This window comes from Hemibagrus wyckioides, linkage group LG01, assembly GCF_019097595.1.
Source record: "Hemibagrus wyckioides isolate EC202008001 linkage group LG01, SWU_Hwy_1.0, whole genome shotgun sequence".
Taxonomy (NCBI): Eukaryota; Metazoa; Chordata; class Actinopteri; order Siluriformes; family Bagridae; genus Hemibagrus; species Hemibagrus wyckioides.
Window position 1 is genome coordinate 11,213,280 of NC_080710.1, and position 21,862 is coordinate 11,235,141.

Here is a 21,862-nt window from a genome sequence, read left to right on the forward strand (position 1 = left end):
CCTCTCTCTTTTTTTTACCCTCTCCATCCTTGCTTGTCTTCGCGTGTCTGCTCCAGCTTGGTGTGCGAAGGTCGAAATGTTCTGAAGGGAGGAATTGGACACTTCTGCACCCACTCAGGACCCGTTTCTTTTCCATCTTCTCCTTTCCCCCCCTCTTTCTCTCTCTCTCTCTCTCTCTCTCTCCCTCTCTCTCTCCTCCTGCTGACACGAACCGCCGATCGGACACTAAAGAAGAAGAAGAAGAAGTTCGGAGCACGTGACAAAGAGCCGGAACTCCGTTTATTTATTAATTTTTACGCTCCTATTTATTTATTTATTTAATCTATCTCACTATTTATTTGCAACCTATTTATTAGCTTACTTCAAGGATCTACACAAACATGAAATGTAAGTACCTGTATTTTTTTATGTTCTCATTTTTTCTTTGTCCAATATTATTATTATTATTATCATCATCATCATGCCTGGTCTAGTACATTTTGCATTCCTTTGCATCTCCATTATACAAGTTTCTCAGTGTGTGTGTTGCTCGTATCTGTAATAATGTGCCTTAAATAAAAAACAAACAAACAAACAAACAAACAAACAAACAAAAACACCAGCTATTAATTTCTAACTGTTTTTTAAAGTTGTGTTTGTTTGTGTTTATCACGATTTCCAATGCTCGAAGTTTGTGCGAAGATGGGCGTGTGTGTGTGTGCGCGCGCGCGCGCGTCAGTAATCATAATTGACAGGATGACAGCGAAAGGCACTCACGTGTCATTTAGGTGTATGAAGTGCACAGCAGTAACAGATCTTGCTCAGCGCTTTATTGCAGAGTGACGCTGCTTTAAGATCGGAAAGCAAACAGTAGTGAATAAAGTCTCCAGCTCCTGGGCTGAACGGAAGCACTTGACAGCGCTCACTTGTCAAAGTGTGAGACAGCTATCAGAGAATGCAACCCGGCTTACGCAGTCCGCGTGTGGAAACATGAGCGTGTCGTGTTGTAACAGTAGCACGCTGTTTCCGGCGGAACAACAAACGCGCGAGGATTTGTAAGAAGTGCGCTCGCGGGTGAGACGCGCGCACGTGAACCAATCAGTGTTTTCTTTCTTCCGCAGTGCTGCTTGACTCCTCCTCTTCGCTGCTCTTCTCCGTCCTATTGGCTCAGCTGCCGTTGTTTACGTCGGCGCTTCCCGCCCACACGCGACGTCCCCACGCCGATTTCGACAAGCTGACCAACCAGACGAGGCATCTGCAGAAGATGACCCACGACCTGATCGTAAGTTGATTAATCTGTTGTGATGATCAGTTATCAGTAGACGTGCTGGCGTTAAGCCAAGTCAGTAGACTTATAGCAACCCGTGCAAAAGAGACAGAAGGGACTGTGTGGGAAATTCAGGCCGTCCTCACTTATGCTGATGGTGTTCAGATCTCAAATTGGCCTCGTTCAGCATGTGGGATCTGGCTGAGCTACAGCACTGTTTCTCCCTTCGAGCTCACACGAACTCACACATGTGGCCTTTCAACTCATCTGGTCTGCATTAATCATGGTGAGAGCAGGGGTGGCAGATTGCGGCGGCTTTGAATCCGTGAGGGTGCAGATAACGTTCATTTCCATTAGGCTAAAACAACAGAGATCTGGACTCAGGCCCAGTACTGGCCATTATCCCAGACCAAACTTAACTTAACCTAGAACAGTAAGTAGTAAGTCCTGAACACTGAACCTCTTTGGTCAGCCTGTACCACTGAGTCTTTCCACTACAGGGTTGCTTCTTAGGGTTTTGAGTTTGTTGGGTCATTCCTTATAGACTGGAGCATGTGTCAGTGGGCGACAAAGGTTTTTGGTCCGGTTTTGCCAGGTTGCTAGGTGACTGAGGTCTGTAACCTAGGGGGTACTGAACCCATTCATTCTGTACTTCCTTTACCTCTGAGAGGCCTCCTTGCCATAACTCCCTCACGGAAACATAAGCATGTCCTCCCTTGCGTTGCCATGGCTTTTCCGAAGGCCTGTTTACAAGCACGAGTGAGACGAAACTTGAAAACTACAGTACAGTCTTCCATTCTGGTTGACTTGTAAAGGTGAGGAAGCACCATAAGCATTGCTTTATGCAGCAGCGTATGTAGGAAGCATGAAGGTTTTCTGGTTTCGCTTGTCTATAAGTGTCTGAGTCATGGCTCAAGGTCTCATTGATGTCCGTCGCCTCAGACTGCTGCGCTCTTGTGAAGCTCAGAAACTCTGACCTCATCCTCTTTTGCTGAGTTTGATTGTATCTGAGGTTATATTGCTCCCTTTCATGGCTTTGAGAATGCACTCAGGTATGACCTGTAAGATCAGATCAGGGGATTCTGTCACTCCTAGTGTATGTAGTGCAACGAGATGCAGCCAGACTGATGCTAACCTGGCTGTATGCGCACTTAAAGTGAGATTAGATGCAGTCATGTTTGGTGTGTTCGTTTGCATCGCTTTGTGCTTGCGCACCAGATGTGAAGGCAGATCATTATCAAAGACACCACCTGCGACAAAAGGCCCCCAGTCCCACTCGGAGAGGTAGTTTGTTAGTTTTTTCAGTCCGATTTATTTTGGTTCCTTTTCTTCTTGCATGGAGTTACACTTTACAGGGGTCAAGCCTAGGAAAGAAAAATAGTTGGGAGTTGATGGAAAGTCCCCACAAGAAAGCAATAAAAACGATGTGTGCTGGCTGCTGTGGTTGCACGCACAGAATGTGTTAATGTGTGTTAGTTTGCGAGGGTGTATTTACTCCATTTGGTGCTTGCCTGGCTGTGTGTGTGTGCGCGTGCGTGTGTTGTAAATAGCTGTGGGCTGTGTAGGTGTGGGATTTCTTGTTTAGCTTTTCGGTTGTCACAGCAAAGCGTTTCTGATAGAAATCAGGTAGATTTATCAGGTTGCCATATTTGCATTCAGGAACACAGAAGGAGAGGGGGACAAAAAGCAATGGAGTGGAGTGGTGTGGTGTGAGGATCCAAGAGGATGTACATGTGTGTGTTAATGTGAGGAGAAACATGGATTAGAGAGCACCATGGATGGGCAAAGTCTAGGAGCACAGCTCACATTAGATGAAAAGTAGACGGCGTGACAGGGTGCGATGAGTAACAATGTGTGATTAGGTCTTTTTTAAGAAGAAATGAAAACAAGGCACAGGGAGATGTGAACCAGTTGCAAAGCAGAAACAACATTATGAAGGAAAAAACACATTGAGACAAGCAGCGGAAAGCTGACCTCACCGGGCTGCTGGCTGAGCAGCTCATGATGTTGTTTTGCTCATTTGATGAAACTTTGATGACGCATAGTGTCTTACACCTGTCACCTAATCAGATCAGCTGCTCAACACTGCTTACATGCTTCTGATGTCTGAACTGATCTTACTTCCTGCCCATTAGTGGAGTAACTACATTTGATAGCAACACAAGTTCAGCTCTTGTTTACACCCTTTAAACACATTAACAAACAGGAGCTAAGAAGTTTATACAACCAAAAAAAAAAAACCCATAAGCATCTGCCTAACTACATCTCCTGTAAATGTTTCTGTCTCCCTCTAGTGGTCGGAATGAAAAGGGGAAAAAAAGGGGGCCTGTTTTGGGTCTGTATGTCATTGCGCCTTTTTTTAGGCCTGACCCTGGAGTTTCCCTACATCCCAATGTTGTCTATTCTGCTCCAAGCGCCTTACTCATTGCATATGCTGTTATTCTTCCTCTACAAAACATCCTGTGGCTTCAGGTCACAAACTTCTCTTGTTGACTTTCAGAGGTTGTACCCTGGTGAACTCTGGGTGACTCTGATGCTCTGTAATTCTGTGGTATTGGTAGAGGATGGCCTCCTGCTACTGGTTTAAGAGCAGGAGGCATCCTCTGGAGGTTGCTAATTATAGCACTTTGGCCAATGTGAGCTGTTCTTGGATCAGGGCTTGAAGGTTGTCTCTAAGCATGGGAAATTCTGCATAGTGCCATGACGTTGCTTTTGTGGACAGCATTTCCCTTGTGAACATGTGTTTTATCTGTTTACTGAAGGCATTTCTATCCTTTTGGCCCTTTATTTCAGAATGACCACAAGGGTGAACCGGTGATCGACCACCACAGGTTCAAGTCTCTTCCAGCCATCAGCAGCAGAGCCAATGACCTCAGCTCACTGGAGGTAAACTTCTAGCTCGAGCCTATCTGTCTTGTGGTTGATCAGTCTCTTAATTTTTGCACACCGCTCTTGATTGTTTGCGAGGAGACTGAAGTAGCCTGTTCGCAGAATTTTGTTATATTTTTATTTTATATTTAAAAGTAACTAAATTTCTTTGTGGTTATAAAAGCAAAAGAGTAGTAGTTTGATTATGAATGGGAATAAACCTAATCGAAAAGATCTCTCTCTCTCTCTCTCTCTCTCTCTCGCTCGCTCTCTCTCTCTGCAGTTGAAGCCTACACTTTCTCAGCTCCATGCTGACTTCAAGACCTTCGAGCACCATTTCGAGTGGCTAAACAAGGTGACCCAAAAGCACCATCACAACTCAGCGTCAAAGCTGGGTGAAATGATCTCGCACATTCGGAGTCTCATCAGCCTGCTACAGCGCCAGGTAACTAAAAACACAGTACATCTGTATATCCACATATATTCTAGTACTGTTAGACTAGTATTAGTAGTGTGGGGATGTGGTAACTTAGTGGTCAAGGTGTTGGACTGCAGATCAGAAGGTTGTGAGTTTGAATCTCAGGTCCACCAAGCCACCAATGCTGGGCCCCTGAGTTCCTAACCCTAAATTGCTCATTTGTATAAAAAATTAGATATAAGTCACTCTGGATAGGGTTGTAAATTACAACCTCAAGGCAGAAATGAGATGATAAAAAAAACAACTCTGTATGTGGCATCATTCTCACTTTCTGTTTTTCAGATGCTGCAAGTGGACGCTCCTCGAATCGCTGTAACTCCTCCCTCCCTCCCTGCTCAACCCTCTCAATGGGAGATGAATCAATCCACGCAGGTGCTTCTTCAGAGGTTCAGGCTTTTCTGTGATTGGGCGGCACGTGCTTTCCTCAGCCTCAAGTCCAAAACACAGGCATGAGGGCTGCCATTTCAACCCCGCAGCCAATCAGCGAATGGCGTCCTCTCCAGCCGTTCCTCTGTCTCTGCCTCCACGAACTACCAGCCTGGTGCATATCTGAGCTGATCCAAATGGCAGCAGTGTTGTCGATTTGATCTGATCTGATCTGTAGTCATCGGCACATCGAAGCCACAGTGCAAACATGAGAACTCCACCTGTCTTTACAGCTGGGAGTGTTTGGACTACAGCGACGCATCACTGCTAACAGCCTGCTTCTCATCTCTCATCGACATAACTTCATCTAAATTTTACTTTCTGCTCTCATTTTTTCTTTAATTCAACCTATTCATTATTTATGTATTTATTTATTTATTGAGTGGTTATTTAGTTATTTATTTGGTGTCATTATTTATTTGATTCTTTGAGTAAAAAACAGTCATTTTCTTTACAGTTATGTTTAACTTCAAACAAAAAATGTACTTCCTGGTTCTTTCTTTCCTATATTATTGTCTTCTAACCATTCTTCCAAAAAAAAAAAAATCTGTTGATATGCGTCTTATTTAACAAATTGTATTCTTCATGTCTCTTTTCTTTTAATTCGGGAGGCATGTGTGTTCACGATTGTTACCTAGATTGTTTTGCCACTAGATGTAGCAATATTGCTGGATTTGCAAGGTGTCTGTTATTGTAAGATGATAAATTAGTAAATGGCAGGAAAAAAAGTGTCACATAGCACTGACCTACACCATGGCTGCCTTTTTTTTAAAAAGAAAAATCATTTTTCTCTCCTTCTTTGCACAGTATAATTGGGTTTGTGTTTTGGATCCTCTGATTCAGAAGATGTGCTTTGACGGCTAACCTGTTCTTAAGCAATGTTAAATGGGAAAAAAAAAAGACAAACAACCCAAGCCTTAAAATACTATGTATTGTGATAACGTGACTATTTGGTAATGTACAGGTGTACATACATCATCCTGAATGTAAATTGTTATGTACAGCGCAAATGTGTCTATATTATATTATAGTTTTCTATGATATAAGGCCCCTTGCTCTGGCAATTGTATCGCAATATCAAAAAATTATTCTGTTTTGATTCTTTTTTTTTTTCTTTTTTTTTTTTTTAGTATTTTGATATACTATTTATTATGATTTCATGTTATTTATTTTCACTGAATAGAAGCAAGCCTTCTGTAATTTTTATACTTTTATACTACTTATAATCAGACTTTATCATTGCTATTGAAATTTTAATGTTCAACTCACATGCTGTAAGTGGCATTGCTGTTTGACAGAAAGGTGTCAAGAGTGTGGCCGATACAATAAAGGAGCTAATATGCACGACTTGTGAAGTTTTCTTTTATTTATTTAGAGTTTAGTTTTTCAGTAGCCAAGAGCTGGACTTAAACAATGAACGGTTTTAGTGCCAACCACTGATGAACCATCCATCGATTATCTGTACTGTTTATCCTGCACAGCCTTGTGGGGAACCTGGAGCCTAACCCAGGGGTCTTGAGGTACAAGGTGGTGTAAAGTACCATGGGCATAAACTCACACACAGACAATTTAGAGTATCTGAAGCACAGGGAGAGCATGCACACACACAAAAACAACATGAAGACAGGAATCGAACCCCAACCTGGAGGTGTAAGGCACACACGCTAATCCAGTGTTCATACCAGTGTTGCTAAAAAGAGGAAACTATATCACAAGTTCCTGTCCTGCACATTGTAGTAACTTCTCTACTCCTAACACACCTGATTCACCTAACAGCCCATCTTCAGGCTACATGGATGTGTTAGAGCGTGGAAACAAATCCTAAAATCTGCAGGATAGGGGATACTCCACCAAGGACCAGGGTTGGGAACCTGCACGACGCATTAGGCCTCGCCTCCATACCCTAAAAACTACATTTCCCAGAAACAGAGAAGGCACAAACTCATGAAGCTTCCTTTATGCGGTCACTCTTATGCTCAGAGATGTAAACGATCATGTAATATGGCTAGATACAAAAAATATATTATAAGTTGAATGCATCTCCTACAATATCTGAGGATATTTAGTATCAGTTTCTAAGCGTTAATCTTGTTGACCAATAAGATGCGCGAGTTAGGAGTCAGAACTGACCAATAGCGTTCGTCGTTGCTGAGAGCCGGAAGCAGGCGGGTGACTGTTGGTTAGTTTGTGCTCGACATTATTGTTAAGGTTGTGTGGACTATCACTGCGGACTTCAGCCTCATTTCAATACATCAAAACTGTTTAGTAAAAAAATAATAATTACAGGCGAGTGACATATGCATCGTAAATCGTGCAGAAATATGGACAAATATTGCGACGCCTGAGAAGAAGACGGGCAGTGAGATGGATGCGGGAAGGCCGGCTGGGGACTGGACAAATACATACACAAATCGGTAGAAGAGGAAGTAAATGGTGATTTATACAGCGTGATATATGAAGGGTGAGAGTGTGTGTGTGTGTGTGTGTGGCATTTGATTTGTTTTGTCTTAATCTTGGGTTTCGCATTTCCCCGAGACAACGCAGCGGGGACACCGATACAGAACAGGAGGGAGGGACGGAGGAGGGGAGGAGGGGAGGGGGGGGTTTAAAGGGGAAATGCTGCTCAGTCATTAGCAGAGTTATTTCTAACATTTTACATAAAATTCATTTACATATCTGATTCCTTGTTCAGGTGAAGTACAACTTAAGACTGTTAAGATTAATTAATGTTCTGTGAACATCCACACATTATATATGGCTTAAACACATGGATCATGGGTATTGTGATATTGATATTAACATTATGGTTGATGATTATGATATTAGCACTAGCTCATTAAGTGTTATGCTTATCTGTACAGTTCTGGCAACTGATGCAAAGAAGCTGCAGTACTCATTTCAGATTGGATACAGAAGATCATCAGCATCAGTATCAACACTCCACTAAACATCTGCAATGGCTGTGGTAAATTGGGAGGATCCACAAGACTAGCAATCTGCATAGAACCCAGAGCATTCTCCTCTGCTCGTAGGGTACAATGGCCAACTCTGTCGCTACCCTGGTAGTCCAAACAGAGCTTCTTCCCAGCCAGACTTCCTCGTCCCTCTCTCCTTTTCCGTCGCTTCTTCCGTCAGTGGAAGAGGAGGATAACGATGAAGAGAAGGAAGGTGGAGAGGAAGAGAAAGGGACAGAAACTGTCACGCTTACAGGAGTCGAGATGGTCACATCGTCCACGTCTCCAGGGACGACAGGGTCCCAAAATCCTGAACACCCCTTTCAGTGTCTAGATTGTGGGAAGAGTTTTAAGTGGTCTTCCAGGTTGGCACATCATCAGCGTAGCCATAACAACGAGAGGCCATATCGCTGTAACCTCTGCCCCAAGGCGTTCAAAGGCTCATCTGCTCTGCTCTATCACCAGAGGTAAGATTCAGAGGGAATGTTCACTTTACAGAATATCTGAATGTGTGTTAATTCGATTCATGTACTTATAAAATCATGCTATAACAAGTGTATCTCAGAGCGAAAGAGGAGCGCTGAATTGAGCTGAATGAGACTTGAATTAAAGAAGGAATTAGATTTCTAATAAGATTTCTTTTTTTTACACTTTACTCTAGGTCTCATTCGGGAGAGAAGCCTTATAAATGTGAGGATTGTGGTAAAGCATTTAAGCGCTCATCTCTCCTCCAGGTGAGAAGTACCTGCAAGTATCAGAGATATTTAAGATTCCACAATAGAAACATAACTGACCTACCATGTGCATTTAAATAGCTGCATTTTGTCTTTGATTAATGATGATGTATAATTTTACTGTTAGTGTGCTGATAGGATTTAATGAGATTTGGAAGAGAGAGCATGTTCCTCTTTCTGCTGCAATTGGTTTACATTCTATTAATTTTATGTTCAAATTTAGGTCCATCGCAGTGTGCATACTGGTTTGCGGACATTCCAGTGTCCCTACTGCCCTCTCACCTTCAAATGGAGCTCTCACTACCAATATCACCTACGGCAACACACAGGCGAGTGCCCTTATCCGTGTGACCGATGTCCCAAAGCCTTCAAGAACTCCAGCAGCCTGCGTAGGCACAAGAACGTACATTTGGGTGTCAAGCCTTATGTCTGTATGGTGTGCAGCAAGGCTTTCAGCCAATCAACCAACCTAAGGCAACACATGCGCATACATACGGGTGAGAGGCCATACATCTGCAGTGACTGTGGTCGCAGTTTCACACACTCCTCCAATTTGGCACTTCATCGCAACTCACACATGGAGGTCAAGCCTCAGGGTGGGGGGAAGACAGGAAAGGTGGTGTCACAGACGAACGTCGAGGTGGTGCTCGAGGGGACCACGTCAGACGATTTAAAGGCAGTAGAAATGACAATATCAGACATGGTGGGCCTCGTGGGTGGGCAGGAGGCGGGGACAAGTCAGGTCTTCCTGTCTCACCACGTGCCTTCATCTCGTACACCATCCTCAGCTGAAGGTGGTCAGAACGTCCTGACAGCCACAGGCTCCGAGCATGTTCAGGTGAGCATGGCAGAATCAACAGAAACGGATGCTAATGTTATGTTGTACAGCTGCGGCAGCTGCAACGAGACGTTCGGAACACAATCACACCTGGAGGAACATCAAGCATTGCATCTGCATAACCTGGGGGCAGGTGATGGGGGCGAAGACATCAGAGGTGATGGCATGGTGGCTCAGGGAGGTGGGGTTTCGTTGGTTGGGATGGCCCCCTTGCTGGCTGACTTTGAGGAGGTGGTAGAAACCACAACGGTGTCAGAGAGTGGGCAGGGGGCTGAACTGCTTGGATTGGGTGGTATCGGAGGTGGATCAGGGCAGGTTCAGTATGACTTGCTCCAGAGCTTCACCAGCTCCGTGGCTCAGATGCCCTCAGACGACAGCACGTCCATGGTGGACACGACTGTGGCCACGTTGTCCGAGTGTGCCTATTGTGGAAAAAGCTTCAAGAACAGCAGCTCGATGAGCAGACACATGGCACAGGTGAGTGGTACTACATGCCATGAAGGAGTCTGAATTAGAGAATCGTATCACACTCAGGTTACAAAATGGGGAGCAAACTGCAAGTATAGTAATATGACCGTTATTATGATGCACACGTGAAATTTTCTTTGTTTTCTACTTCGACCAGGTGCATCCTCTGGCTCTGTCCCAGTCCAGATCTCAGTTCAGCTGCTCTGTGTGTGACCGCTCCTTCCCCCTGCTGTCGTCCCTTCTTACCCACCAGCTCTCACACACCGAGGAGCAGAGACTGCTGGCCGAGGCAGAGGCCGAGATAGTCTGCCCTCCCTCGCTGTCCCTCTCCCTGCCCCTGTCTTCCTCATCCTCTGCCAAGAGAGAAGGAGGGGAGGAAGGAGAGGGAGAAAGGGAGATCCACGTCAGCCTCATTGCAGTCACAGAAGAGGGAGAGAAGCAAGCTGTGAAACCAACCAACAGGGCATCAGGGAAGGCAGGAAGGAGAGGAGGCGGGAGCAAGGGCTCTGCAGCAAATAACGGTAAGCTTTACCGAGTTCTCAAAAGATGACTGGATGCTGATTTATTTTTCAACTGACTTGCATCAAAATCTGGGGAAAAGAATTACGAAACTAGTAAATGCTTCTCTGATTCTTCTAATTATGAACAGAATAAGTTGTAACATACATTCAAATTTGGAAGGTTGATTCTGTTCCTATTGTGTAACATCAACGCAAAGTTGTTTAGTAGGAATTAAAGATTCCATCTAGGTTGTATCCATTCTGGGATTTCTCAACATCACAACACCTTTTTTTAACCTAACAGAGAGGCCATATCGGTGTTTGGAATGTGGGAAATCCTTTAAGGGTTCTTCGGGTCTGCGCTACCATATGAGAGACCATACGGGAGAGAGACCGTACCGCTGCACAGAGTGTGGAAAAAGCTTTAAGAGATCTTCTTTACTGTCCATACATCAACGGGTAAACACTGCTATACTTCTTAGGAGAAATTATTACATTGACACAATGTCTGCCATAGTAATGATAGGATTTGGGATTTCTTTGAATCACTCTTTAGAAATGATATTCATGTTAGCGTTTCTTAATCGAATATCATTATTTTGTTCATTTTATGTGACAAACCTCCATGCTTGTCTTTCACCTGTCTACATATACTTATTATAAATGCAAATAAAAATTCAAGCTATTGTGTGTGTGCAGGTGCACACTGGTGTGCGAGCGTTCCAGTGTCCCTACTGCCCATTGACCTTCAAGTGGAGTTCTCATTACCAGTACCATTTGCGGCAACACACTGGTGAGCGGCCCTACGTGTGCCAGGAGTGTGGCAAATCGTTCAAGAACACCAGCTGTCTGCGGCGGCACAGCCAGTTGCATTCGGGTCTGCGACCGCACGCCTGCTCTGTGTGCGGCAAGGCGTTCTCTCAAACCTCCAACCTAAAGCAACACGAGCGCACACATTCGGGCGAAAGGCCTTTCCAATGCGCACAGTGCCACAAGAGTTTCACACACTCCTCCAATCTTCAGCTTCATCTCCGGACACACTCCTCACGCAAAGACTACAAGTGTCAGCGTTGCGGCAAAGAGTTCGTCATGCACTCCTACCTGCAGAGGCACCTGCGGACGCATAGCAGCGGCGAAACAGCCACATGCACGAAAGAAGCAGGGAAAACGGCTAAGAATGGCAGTGGGACCTCAGATATGCCAGCTGCTACTCTGAGTCTAAATATGAACGCAACAGGAGGGCTCAGTTCTCTGTTTTCTAACGAAGGGAATTCAACAATCATTCTCTCGCCATCGAATTTGGACATTCCACCAAACACGTCCCAAAATTATTTTATGATCCAGACCCCTACAGGACTACAGCTGATCCCACTGTCCAATCCAACACCAACACAGCCTCTTCCAGCCCCTCCACCTCCACCACCTCCTCCTCCTCCACCACCTCCTCCTCCACCGTCCCAGAACTTCCTGCTTCTTCAGTGCCAGTCCACCAATGGGAGCCAGCCAAGTCTGATTCTTGTTCCCGCAGCGTCCAATACGAACACTCTTTCTGCTTCATCAGCACCACAAACCCTCCCCTTGGTCCAGACCATACCAGCACTGCCACAGATAACCACTTTAGCTCCAGCCCAAACTCAGATTGCACCATTTCAGCCACTCCAGACCCAGCAGAGGTTTATTTTTACTAACAACAGTGCTCCCCTCATCACTACCCCACACACGCAAAACACAACAGCCATTACTAGACCAATTTTAGGAACGCTTAGCCACACCAGAAGCCCTAGAACCAGGCGTGGACGCAAAAGTAAAACTCCGAAATCAGGGTCTTTGGCGCAGGCCACATCTGTGCCAGCAACTCAAGGATTAGTCCCTTCCACTATTTCAACAACCACAGTTGCTACTTCTATTGCATCTACAACAACATTGTCCCAGCCACTTGATGTTCCAACATCTGTGCCACCACTAAATTCAGATTCCGTGCCTGACACACCCTCTGCTCCTGCAATCGATACTATATCAGCAGTGACCCCAACTACACTTTCAACAGACAGCCGCTGTATTTTGGCAGGTGACCATCAAACTGCATCCACTGCAGAGGAAGTGGAGAAACTTTCAGTGCCAATACCAGAGCCACTACCAGAGAAGCGCTTTGTTCTGTGCTTCGAAAAGGAAACTGGGGAGAGAGAGCAAGAAGACGGGGTGGAGGTGAACGTAGAGATGAATGAAGGGGTGGAGGGAGAAAGGTCGTATGTGTTGCATTTCGAGGGAGAAAGTGAACAAGGGGAAGAAGGAAGTGAAGAGAGAGGGGAGAAATCCTACGTTCTCCGATTTCATTCAGAGGAAGAGATGGAGGCAGATGGAGAAAAGGAGAAGACTGGAATGGTCTCTATTAACTTGCTTCAAGACTGGCATGGAGCGAGAGAAAGTGAAAGAATGGAAGGGTTTGTAGAAGGTGTTAGGGTGGAAGAGAAAGCATTTGTTCTTCATTTCCAAACAGATGCTCCAAGTGATGAAGACGTCCCGCCGAATACTGGCTTTCCTGAAGGCTCTAATGAAGATTTGGGTCTTTCTTGCCATCCTGCCCAAGCCTTAATGCCTCTTGGTGGCCAGGAGGTTGTGTTTGAATTGGGCAGTGAGGCCAAAATCGACGCAGATACAGGAAGTGGGGAAAGTGTTCAAATGATTGCAGTAATAGAAGGTGGGGGGAACGGGTCCGAGACAGAGGGCAGCTTTACTAATCCTGGGGGAGTCACTGGGACAGGAGCAGGGCAAATGGGGAGCATATTTCAGTTAGAGGGAGGAGAAGGTATTGTTATTATCGAGGTTAGTACCAGCAGTTTGACTGAGGGAACAGAAGGAGTTTCAGTAGGATTAAGGAACGTGGAAAAAGAAGGCACTGCTTCACAAGAAGTGGCATCGGAAGAGCAGAAGATCCTGGAAACTGAGAGCAGACTGTCAACCAGCGTGAATGGGACTTAAGAATCGGCTCAGAGCGAGAAAAGAAAATCTCAATATGAAGCCTGTGTATTGCTTTAAGACACAAAACACACATGGTCCTACTAACCAATGCACACTACTAACTACCAGCAACCTGAGTCTTTGATGACACACAGATTTTTAATGATGCCTTTTAAAAATCCAGATGACTAAATCTTAAAGCAGTCATTTAGGACTCCTACCAGGAAAGTGAAATGGAGAGGAAGGTCATGCTTTAGAGTAAAATAAGCTTGTAGTGCAATGGTTGATCTTCTTTATGTTGTCCTCTAACTTCAGTCTCTCTGCGTGTCCTGAGCACTGCATTACCCTGAATAAGGTGAGAGTTACTCCTCAGCCTGTAGGGGGAGTCGTTTCTTAAAACCACACACAAAAGATATGATTTTTTTTTTTTTTTTTTTTTTTAAAAACTTCTACACTTAGATGGTGAATTGAAGAGGAGTTGCTGAAGAATGTCGGACAACTGTAAACTAATATGCTGTCATGTTGACAGCCAAAGTGTAACATGAACAAGAATTGTGAATATGTCTATAGTCTGTTTAGTTTCACTATAATTGTTATTAGTAAATTATCATGTTCAACGAACGCTGGCAATGCTGTTTTTTTTAAAGTTTATTCTGCACTTAAGAAAGACTAAAAAATAAAAAAATGTCAAGTAAAAAAAAAAAAAAAACAAGCAAAAACCAACATGTATACCATTTATAGCCCACTCGTCTCACATGTAATGTTAATTATTTTTTATTATTTTAGAGGTGTATTGGGTGAAATCGTGTTGTAAAACAGGGTTTCCTAGGATCCTTGAAAAGCGTTAAGGAGTCTTCAATTAGATTAGAGGTAATAAAAAGTCTGGGAAAAAATCTTATATTTAAAAGTATGTGGTCTTAGGATAGTCAGATAGGATGCTTTGCTTATTCATTAAACTAAAAGCAGAATTTACCTGTTGGGAAAAGATTATGGAAAGGTACAGTACATAGATATAGAATCTTTGCTGTGAATGTGAATGCCTTGTTTATCACTGCCATGACATCTGTTTTGCTGACGAAGATTGTGATGTTTCAGCGAGTTGTCTATAAATGAGTAAGTGTAAATTTAATGAGTTATTTAAAGTGGTGGAGGCCCGTTTGAAATCAGACATGCATCAACGCTTTGACACTTCTAAGAAGACTATCCAACCGCTTCATTCCTATTTTCAGCCTGGGCCTAAGCTGCTCGACATCCAACTTAACATTAGAACTTCTGCAGCCTCATTGTCTTGTTTGGAAACAATTTTAACATTTTTTAATACCATTGGAAGGTACATAGGATCTCAGCTTGAGAGATATGTGCTTGTCCATGGATGGGCCCCATGTAAATTTGTTGATCTCCTTCAGATAGTTTGAAGCCCTACACGCTCTTCATGATGCAATGAAAGTGGATTTCAAGCTTGGGAAATTGACAAGTTGTTTAGAGAATTGCATTTTCTTTTTCATTGTGCACTGGCATGGAGGATGGACTTCAGCAATGTGATTCCCACTGCCATTTTGTGGGCAGGGATGGCTTAAAAGTTGCCTGCAGAAAGAGCTATTGAGCTCTGGCCAGCTGTTGTTATGTACGTGAATAAGGTAAAAATGAACCCACGATCATCATCATTTGACACTGTAACAGGGGCCCAGTGTGACCCTCTCATTCTGGCAAAGTTTTATGTTTTTATGACCATCGCAACAACTTTCCAGTCATTCTTGGAGAAGTATCAGGCAGATGAGGATTTCCCATGATCCCCTTTATATGTTGTTTATTACTCTCATTCATATGTACACAGACTGGCAACTGTCAGTTACACATACTTTGTGTGTGTATATATATATATATATATATATATATATATATATATATATATATATATATATATATATATATATATATATACACACTACTCACCAAAAGTTAAGGATATTCAGCTTTCGGGTGAAATTTCAGGATGCACCTAAAATGCACTATAACCTTTAGGTGAACTTAATTTGACCTTCTCTACACTTTTGAATGCACATGTCCAACTGTTCAGTGTTTCAGTACTTTTTGCATAACTTGCTGTTCTCTAACAAGGTGCTTAACGGCAAAATTCACAACTGGTGTTTGATCCATGAATCGACCATTAAATTTTCTGGTTCAATTAGAATTGGTATGTAAACAGTCCTCTTCATCATGCTGTTCACATTTTGACATCATGAGACCAAGACCACACCTAACAATTGATCAACAGTACCTCACCATTGCGAGGCTTCAAACAGGATGTGGCCACTGAGCTTAGAGTGTCATATAGTGTCATCAGCAGGTTGCCACAGAGATACAGAGAGACTGGAAGAGTCACAGAAAGGCATAGAAGTGGACGTCCTTTGGCCACATCCCATGTTGATGACTGCTTCATTGTGAACAGTGCCCTGAGGAACCGGATGATGAATGCCACTCAACTCCAGGCACATTTAAGGGAGGCGAGAGGCACCCATGTGTTACATCAGACCATTTGAAACCGTTTACATCAGCGTGGTCTGCGTGGTAGATGACCTGCAAGGGTACCTGATCATACCACCAGGCACAGGCGTCGGGCCAGGGAGCATTTACGCTGGACGAGGGACCAGTGGGCCTCAGTGCTGTTCTCTGATGAAAGTCGATTCACGTTGAGCAAAAATGATGGCCACCAACGATGTTGGAGACGTCAAGGAGAGCGCTATGCATCAGCCACTGTTGTGGTGGTGTTACAGGCTGGGCAGGTGTGTCTACTCAATACAGCACTGCGCTACATCTTGTGAATGGTACAGTGACAAGCCAATACTACCTGAATAACATCATTAATCCAGTTATTGTGCCCCTGCATGAACAACACAGGCCTAATTTCATCTTCATGGACGACAATGCTCCAGCTCATCAAGGTCGCATCATTAGGGAACGGCAGCGGAGGCTGGGGTACCTCAAATGGAGTGGCCTGCACTTTCTCCAGACCTGAATCCCATAGAAAACCTATGGGATCATCTGAGTCGCCGTGTAGAGGCTCGTAACCCTGCACCCCAGAACCTCAATGACCTGAGGCCCGCCTTTCAAGAAGAGTGGAATGCCATGCCTCAGCAGACAATAAGTCGACTCGTGAACAGCATGAGACGTCGTTGTCAAGCTGTAATTGATGGTCAAGGGCACATGGACAAATTATTGAGTCATTGACATTTTTTGTTGTGGTATACCCACCACTGTTGTCTTTTGTTTCAATAAATTGTTTGAGATGAGGAAATCATCATTGCATGCTTCTACTTAAATGCCCTACTTTCATGATATAATATCACTGTAGCGTGAGCTTTTTACATTTTCCATAAATTTCACCCAAAAGCCAAATATCCTTAACTTTTTGTAAGTAGTGTGTGTATATATATATATATATATATATATATATATATATATATATATATATATATATATATATATATATATATATATACACTATATTGCCAAAAGTATTCGCTCACCCATCCAAATAATCAGAATCAGGTGTTCCAATCACTTCCATGGCCACAGGTGTATAAAATCAAGCACCTAGGCATGCAGACTGTTTTTACAAACATTTGTGAAAGAATGGGTCGCTCTCAGGAGCTCAGTGAATTCCAGCGTGGAACTGTGATAGGATGCCACCTGTGCAACAAATCCAGTCGTGAAATTTCCTCGCTCCTAAATATTCCACAGTCAACTGTCAGCTGTATTATAAGAACGTGGAAGTGTTTGGGAACGACAGCAACTCAGCCACGAAGTGGTAGGCCACGTAAACTGACGGAGCAGGGTCAGCGGATGCTGAGGCGCATAGTGCGAAGAGGTCGCCAACTTTCTGCAGAGTCAATCGCTACAGAACTCCAAACTTCATGTGGCCTTCAGATTAGCTCAAGAACAGTGCGCAGAGAGCTTCATGGAATGGGTTTCCATGGCCAAGCAGCTGCATCCAAGCCATACATCACCAAGTGCAATGCAAAGCGTCGGATGCAGTGGTGTAAAGCACGCCGCCACTGGACTCTAGAGCAGTGGAGACGCGTTCTCTGGAGTGACGAATCGCGCTTCTCCATCTGGCAATCTGATGGATGAGTCTGGGTTTGGCGGTTGCCAGGAGAACGGTACTTGTCTGCCTGCATTGTGCCAAGTGTAAAGTTTGGTGGAGGGGGGGTTATGGTGTGGGGTTGTTTTTCAGGAGCTGGGCTTGGCCCCTTAGTTCCAGTGAAAGGAACTCTGAATGCTTCAGCATACCAAGACATTTTGGACAATTCCATGCTCCCAACTTTGTGGGAACAGTTTGGAGCTGGCCCCTTCCTCTTCCAACATGACCGTGCACCAGTGCACAAAGCAAGGTCCATAAAGACATGGATGACAGAGTCTGGTGTGGATGAACTTGACTGGCCTGCACAGAGTCCTGACCTCAACCCGATAGAACACCTTTGGGATGAATTAGAGCGGAGACTGAGAGCCAGGCCTTCTCGTCCAACATCAGTGTGACCTCACAAATGTGCTTCTGGAAGAATGGTCAAAAATTCCCATAAACACACTCCAAAACCTTGTGGACAGCCTTCCCAGAAGAGTTGAAGCTGTTATAGCTGCAAAGGGTGGACCGACGTCATATTGAACCCTATGGATTAGGAATGGGATGTCACTTAAGTTCATATGCGAGTCAAGGCAGGTGAGCGAATACCTTTGGCAATATAGTGTATATATTGTATATATATATATATATATATATACACAAAAAAACACCATATATATTGTTTGTTCTTGGCTATGTTTATTTGTTGCTCTTTTGAGGTGTTATAAGGTTTTAAAAATGATGTTAGAATAGTGTAGAAACCCTGTAAATGCTCTATGATGCGGTTGATGCTCCTGCAGCTTTTACGCTCCGCTTGCGCTGATTTGGGATTCACGAAAGCAGCTACGCTGAACGCGCTCTCGGCGTGTAGCGGTAACATTAGCTATTCGACGCAATGGTAGCTTACTGGCACTATGCAAGCTTGGAAATCGTTTGAACCTCTGTTTCTGAGGTAAGTAGGTCAGTCGCTGGCCCGGTACACATCACAACGGTGCTTTAAAGCGGAGACGTTTTCCATAAAAGGCTTTTAAAACATCATTCGGAAGCGGCACAGCGCTAGTAATAGTCATATTACGCCACGCTGCAAGACCTAAAAATACTCTCACAAGCTTCTTATAGCGCAACACGTTTCGTCTTTCATGCAAATGACACAGAGATAAATACAGTGATAACAGGAGTATGTTTTGTGTTGCCTGTGTGGTCGTTATGTGTCAGTGTGGTGTAAAAGGCATTAAATGTTTGGCTTCTCGTATTGTTCAGATCCCCCAACCCCCTGCTCTATATTTGGTAAGACGATAATCCTATTGGCCTAACCTGGTCTTTTTACCCAGGGTTATACTGTATGTAACACACTATCTATATAACACGGTTCAATGACATGGTTATAACGAGTGACTCAATGATTATTCCCTTTGGGTTTTCTTGTTTGGGTTTTGATGAGATATAATTTGTTGCCAGACTTTCCCCAACCGATGTATTTCGCACATCTGAAAAAACAGTAACTTCAAAAATAAATAAACAGAGAGATTTATTCTGTCTTTTCAGGACCCAGGTTTGAATCACCATCAAGGTTAAATAAGATGGCGCACTTGGACCTGGGAAGCGTAGTGCTTCGGCGGATGAGAGAGGAGGATATTGAGGCTGTAAAGGCTCTTATCAAGGTATGTTTTCTTTTTCCTTCATCATGAAGATATATGTTAGTTTCATTTTGGATGTTTTTCAACAAAGTACTTTAGTAAGCTTCATTATATCATGCATCATTTTTTCTTTCTGCCTTCCAAACTTCTGCGCTGTTGTCTATGTCTATGCAGCAAGGATGCGAAGGGATGGAGAACCGCCTCATCCTGCACCTCCTTACTAGACCACTGGCGGTTCTCTTGCTCGCAACAGTCTCCTCTGTGCTTCGCTTTGTAGTGCACTCCTTTATGCTAGCTCTGTTTATCCCAGTTTTCCTTCTCATTGTATACCTCAAGCTGACCATCCCACGGTCCATGGGCATCCTGGGATCCAGCAGACCCTACTGGGACTACCTGGGCAGCAGCTACCAGGCTAGGTCAGAGCCAGACCTTCACAACCCACATGCAGCCAAAGCCAAGCTTGTCACTGACCAGGAAAAAGCCAAACGTCGCAAGAAAGCCAAAGAAAAGTATAAGAGCAAAGAGGCAGAGAAAGGGAAGGATGAAGACAGAGAAAAGGTGGATGAAGATGATCTAAAGGAAAGGGCACGTGTCGCAGGGGAAGTTTGGGTCGCAGAGAACGATGGCGAGGTGCTGGGCTGTGTTGCGCGTGATGGTTGGAGCCGCCATGGTGTGTTCCGGATCTGTAGGCTGGTAGTGCAGAGCTGGTACCGTAGAGAAGGGCTGGGCAGGCTGCTAGTCCAGAGCCTGGAGTCCAGAGCCAAGCACAGCGGAGTGTGCCGGGTCTATGCTCATGTGCCCTTCCCTTCCAAAGTAGGAGAGGCTTTCTTCAGAAAACTGGGCTACCGGCTCCAGGGAGAGACTTCTGGGGTGGAAGGTGAAGAGGAGGAGGATTACGAGGAGCCAGGAAAAGGCTGGTTAGGCTTTCCAGTGACAAAGGTGTTTGTTAAAGACTTAGGGGTATGAGTAGGCACATTTTTTTTTGTAACTACATCTGTACTTGAAATCATGCAATTGTTACATAATTTGTGACTGACGTAGTTTCCAGAATTTCTGTAAAATCAAAACACAGTGAAAACCCACAACCTCTTCATTTAAAATTACAATATTTATTTATATTGTTTATTTATTGTATTGTTGTTTTTTGCTTATTTTTTTCCTTTCACTCTATTAAATTTATTTGAAAAATTCACATTTCTGTCCATTTTTCTATAGTAATGGTATAGTACTAAGCTGTCAGTGGTCTTTTGGTCCGGAAAGATATAAATAAATCTTCTCTAGGAGCGATTTTACTCAGGGGTTGCTTTTAATTTTTTTGTAGCATTACCAGTCAGAAAATGGTTTGGATCTCAATGTACAGGTTCAAACTCAGCCTTGAAGTGTCTTAAATATGTAAATGACTCGAGTTGTCATCTTCTGAAGATGTGTAGCTTTCCGTTTCTCTCTCGTCAGGTATAGATGTGCAGTCTGTGGTTCTGCTGTGGTAAACTGAGTGACAGCGTAGGCTTACTACAGATGTCGACACAGATAAGGACAAATGCATGAAGAAAAGAGAACAAAGCGTATTATATGCATACATGTTGCAGACTTTTGTGCTAGTCATTACACAGCAGTAGGCAAGCATATATGTATGGAGAAGCATGTGGTTATTTCTCTACCTTAACCACACAGTAAAATATATGTCTCACCTACTACCTCATTCACCACCGGATGTTTGTACAGTTGTGTGAATGTGGTGAGAATGTGCACCTGGTGCAGCAGTAAACTTCAGTGTCATGATTTGAAAATGCACCATTTTAGGCTGATTTTCAGAAGCATGTCAGACTGAAGGTGAATTCAGTGTTGATGTTTTTATTTTTACTTAAAAATGAGGTCTGCAGAAAAGGACAGGAGTGGCAGTCATAAACTCCATTCTACAGATTCACATATGTGGAGTGCCAGATGCAGATGTGTGTAGCAGTGAACAATCATTTAGACGTCACAAAACCCCACAAGATTGGTTCATTATTAGGTTTTAATTTTTTAGCCCTACACAGATCACACACTTGCGTTAAGCAAGAAGTGTTTCTTACTCATTTCAAGGATGGATTATTTTCTAAATGGGTCACACCAGACAGCTAGGTAATTAACACATTCACAGTTACTCAAGTTACTACTTCAGTGTCTTCTTTCACATGGACTGGCACAGTGCCTTGTTTGTTGTGGGCTTTGTTGTTCTGCCATGCTGGAGCCCACATTAGTAAACACCTGCAAGTGTGTCCCCTAACCAAAGGGTACCTATTATTGTCTTCAGGAAACAGATGCAAGTTCACAGCTCTGGAAAAGTGTGTTTGGAGCTGTGGTTGAGTTTGTCTGCACGATAGGTCTTTGAGGGGGGTGTGTCTGCGTGCGTGTGCGTGTGTATGTGTGTGTGTGTGTGTGTGTGTGTGTGTGGGCGGGTGGGTTTCGGAAAGAATGACTTTGCATTTCCTGCCCCAATTCGTTCATACGTGCTGTGCTAATTGATGCATTAAAGCGGCTGTTGTCCATGGTGTGTGTGTGTGTGTGAAAATAAAAGGAAAAAAGGTGAGATGCAGCTGATCAGTATTCTTCTTTAACACGTTTTTGCTTTTCTTTGTGCATAAATGTATTACAA

The 21,862-nt window shown here is 43.8% G+C and overlaps 3 protein-coding genes and 1 long non-coding RNA gene across 6 annotated transcripts in view; 3 read left to right on the forward strand and 1 right to left on the reverse strand.

Moving 5' to 3' along the window:
* The window catches only part of LOC131361730 (uncharacterized), a 1,137-nt gene extending 45 nt beyond the window's left edge, over positions 1 to 1,092 (reverse strand). The window contains exons 1-2 of the long non-coding RNA XR_009206071.1: positions 757 to 1,092; positions 1 to 225 (exon numbers count right to left, since the gene is read on the reverse strand). The exon at positions 1 to 225 is cut by the window's left edge and continues 45 nt beyond it. This is a non-coding gene — a long non-coding RNA (uncharacterized LOC131361730). The remainder of the gene's footprint in view (positions 226 to 756) is intronic.
* il11a (interleukin 11a) lies at positions 219 to 6,365 on the forward strand. The gene is made up of 5 exons (XM_058403247.1): positions 219 to 387; positions 1,101 to 1,261; positions 4,040 to 4,132; positions 4,398 to 4,559; positions 4,875 to 6,365. The coding sequence occupies exons 1-5, from the start codon at positions 381 to 383 to the stop codon at positions 5,043 to 5,045; spliced, it is 594 nt and encodes a 197-aa protein (XP_058259230.1). The 5' UTR covers positions 219 to 380; the 3' UTR covers positions 5,046 to 6,365.
* Positions 6,366 to 7,155: 790 nt separating this feature from the next.
* znf628 (zinc finger protein 628) lies at positions 7,156 to 13,907 on the forward strand. Of its 2 annotated transcripts, none has more exons than XM_058398621.1 (7): positions 7,156 to 7,479; positions 7,880 to 8,439; positions 8,634 to 8,706; positions 8,930 to 10,021; positions 10,170 to 10,533; positions 10,817 to 10,971; positions 11,212 to 13,907. In XM_058398621.1, the coding sequence occupies exons 2-7, from the start codon at positions 8,057 to 8,059 to the stop codon at positions 13,489 to 13,491; spliced, it is 4,347 nt and encodes a 1,448-aa protein (XP_058254604.1). In that variant the 5' UTR covers positions 7,156 to 7,479; positions 7,880 to 8,056; the 3' UTR covers positions 13,492 to 13,907. The 2 variants fall into 2 exon arrangements, with proteins under 2 accessions (XP_058254604.1, XP_058254613.1); XM_058398630.1 differs by having other exon boundaries at positions 7,156 to 7,451.
* Positions 13,908 to 18,388: 4,481 nt separating this feature from the next.
* Positions 18,389 to 20,419, forward strand: nat14 (N-acetyltransferase 14 (GCN5-related, putative)). 2 transcript variants are annotated; one of them, XM_058391561.1, is made up of 3 exons: positions 18,389 to 18,542; positions 19,136 to 19,251; positions 19,402 to 20,419. In XM_058391561.1, exons 2-3 carry the CDS (start codon positions 19,171 to 19,173, stop codon positions 20,191 to 20,193), a joined length of 873 nt encoding a protein of 290 aa, XP_058247544.1. In that variant the 5' UTR covers positions 18,389 to 18,542; positions 19,136 to 19,170; the 3' UTR covers positions 20,194 to 20,419. The 2 variants fall into 2 exon arrangements, with proteins under 2 accessions (XP_058247544.1, XP_058247551.1); XM_058391568.1 differs by having other exon boundaries at positions 19,564 to 20,419.
* The last annotated feature ends 1,443 nt before the right edge of the window (positions 20,420 to 21,862 follow it).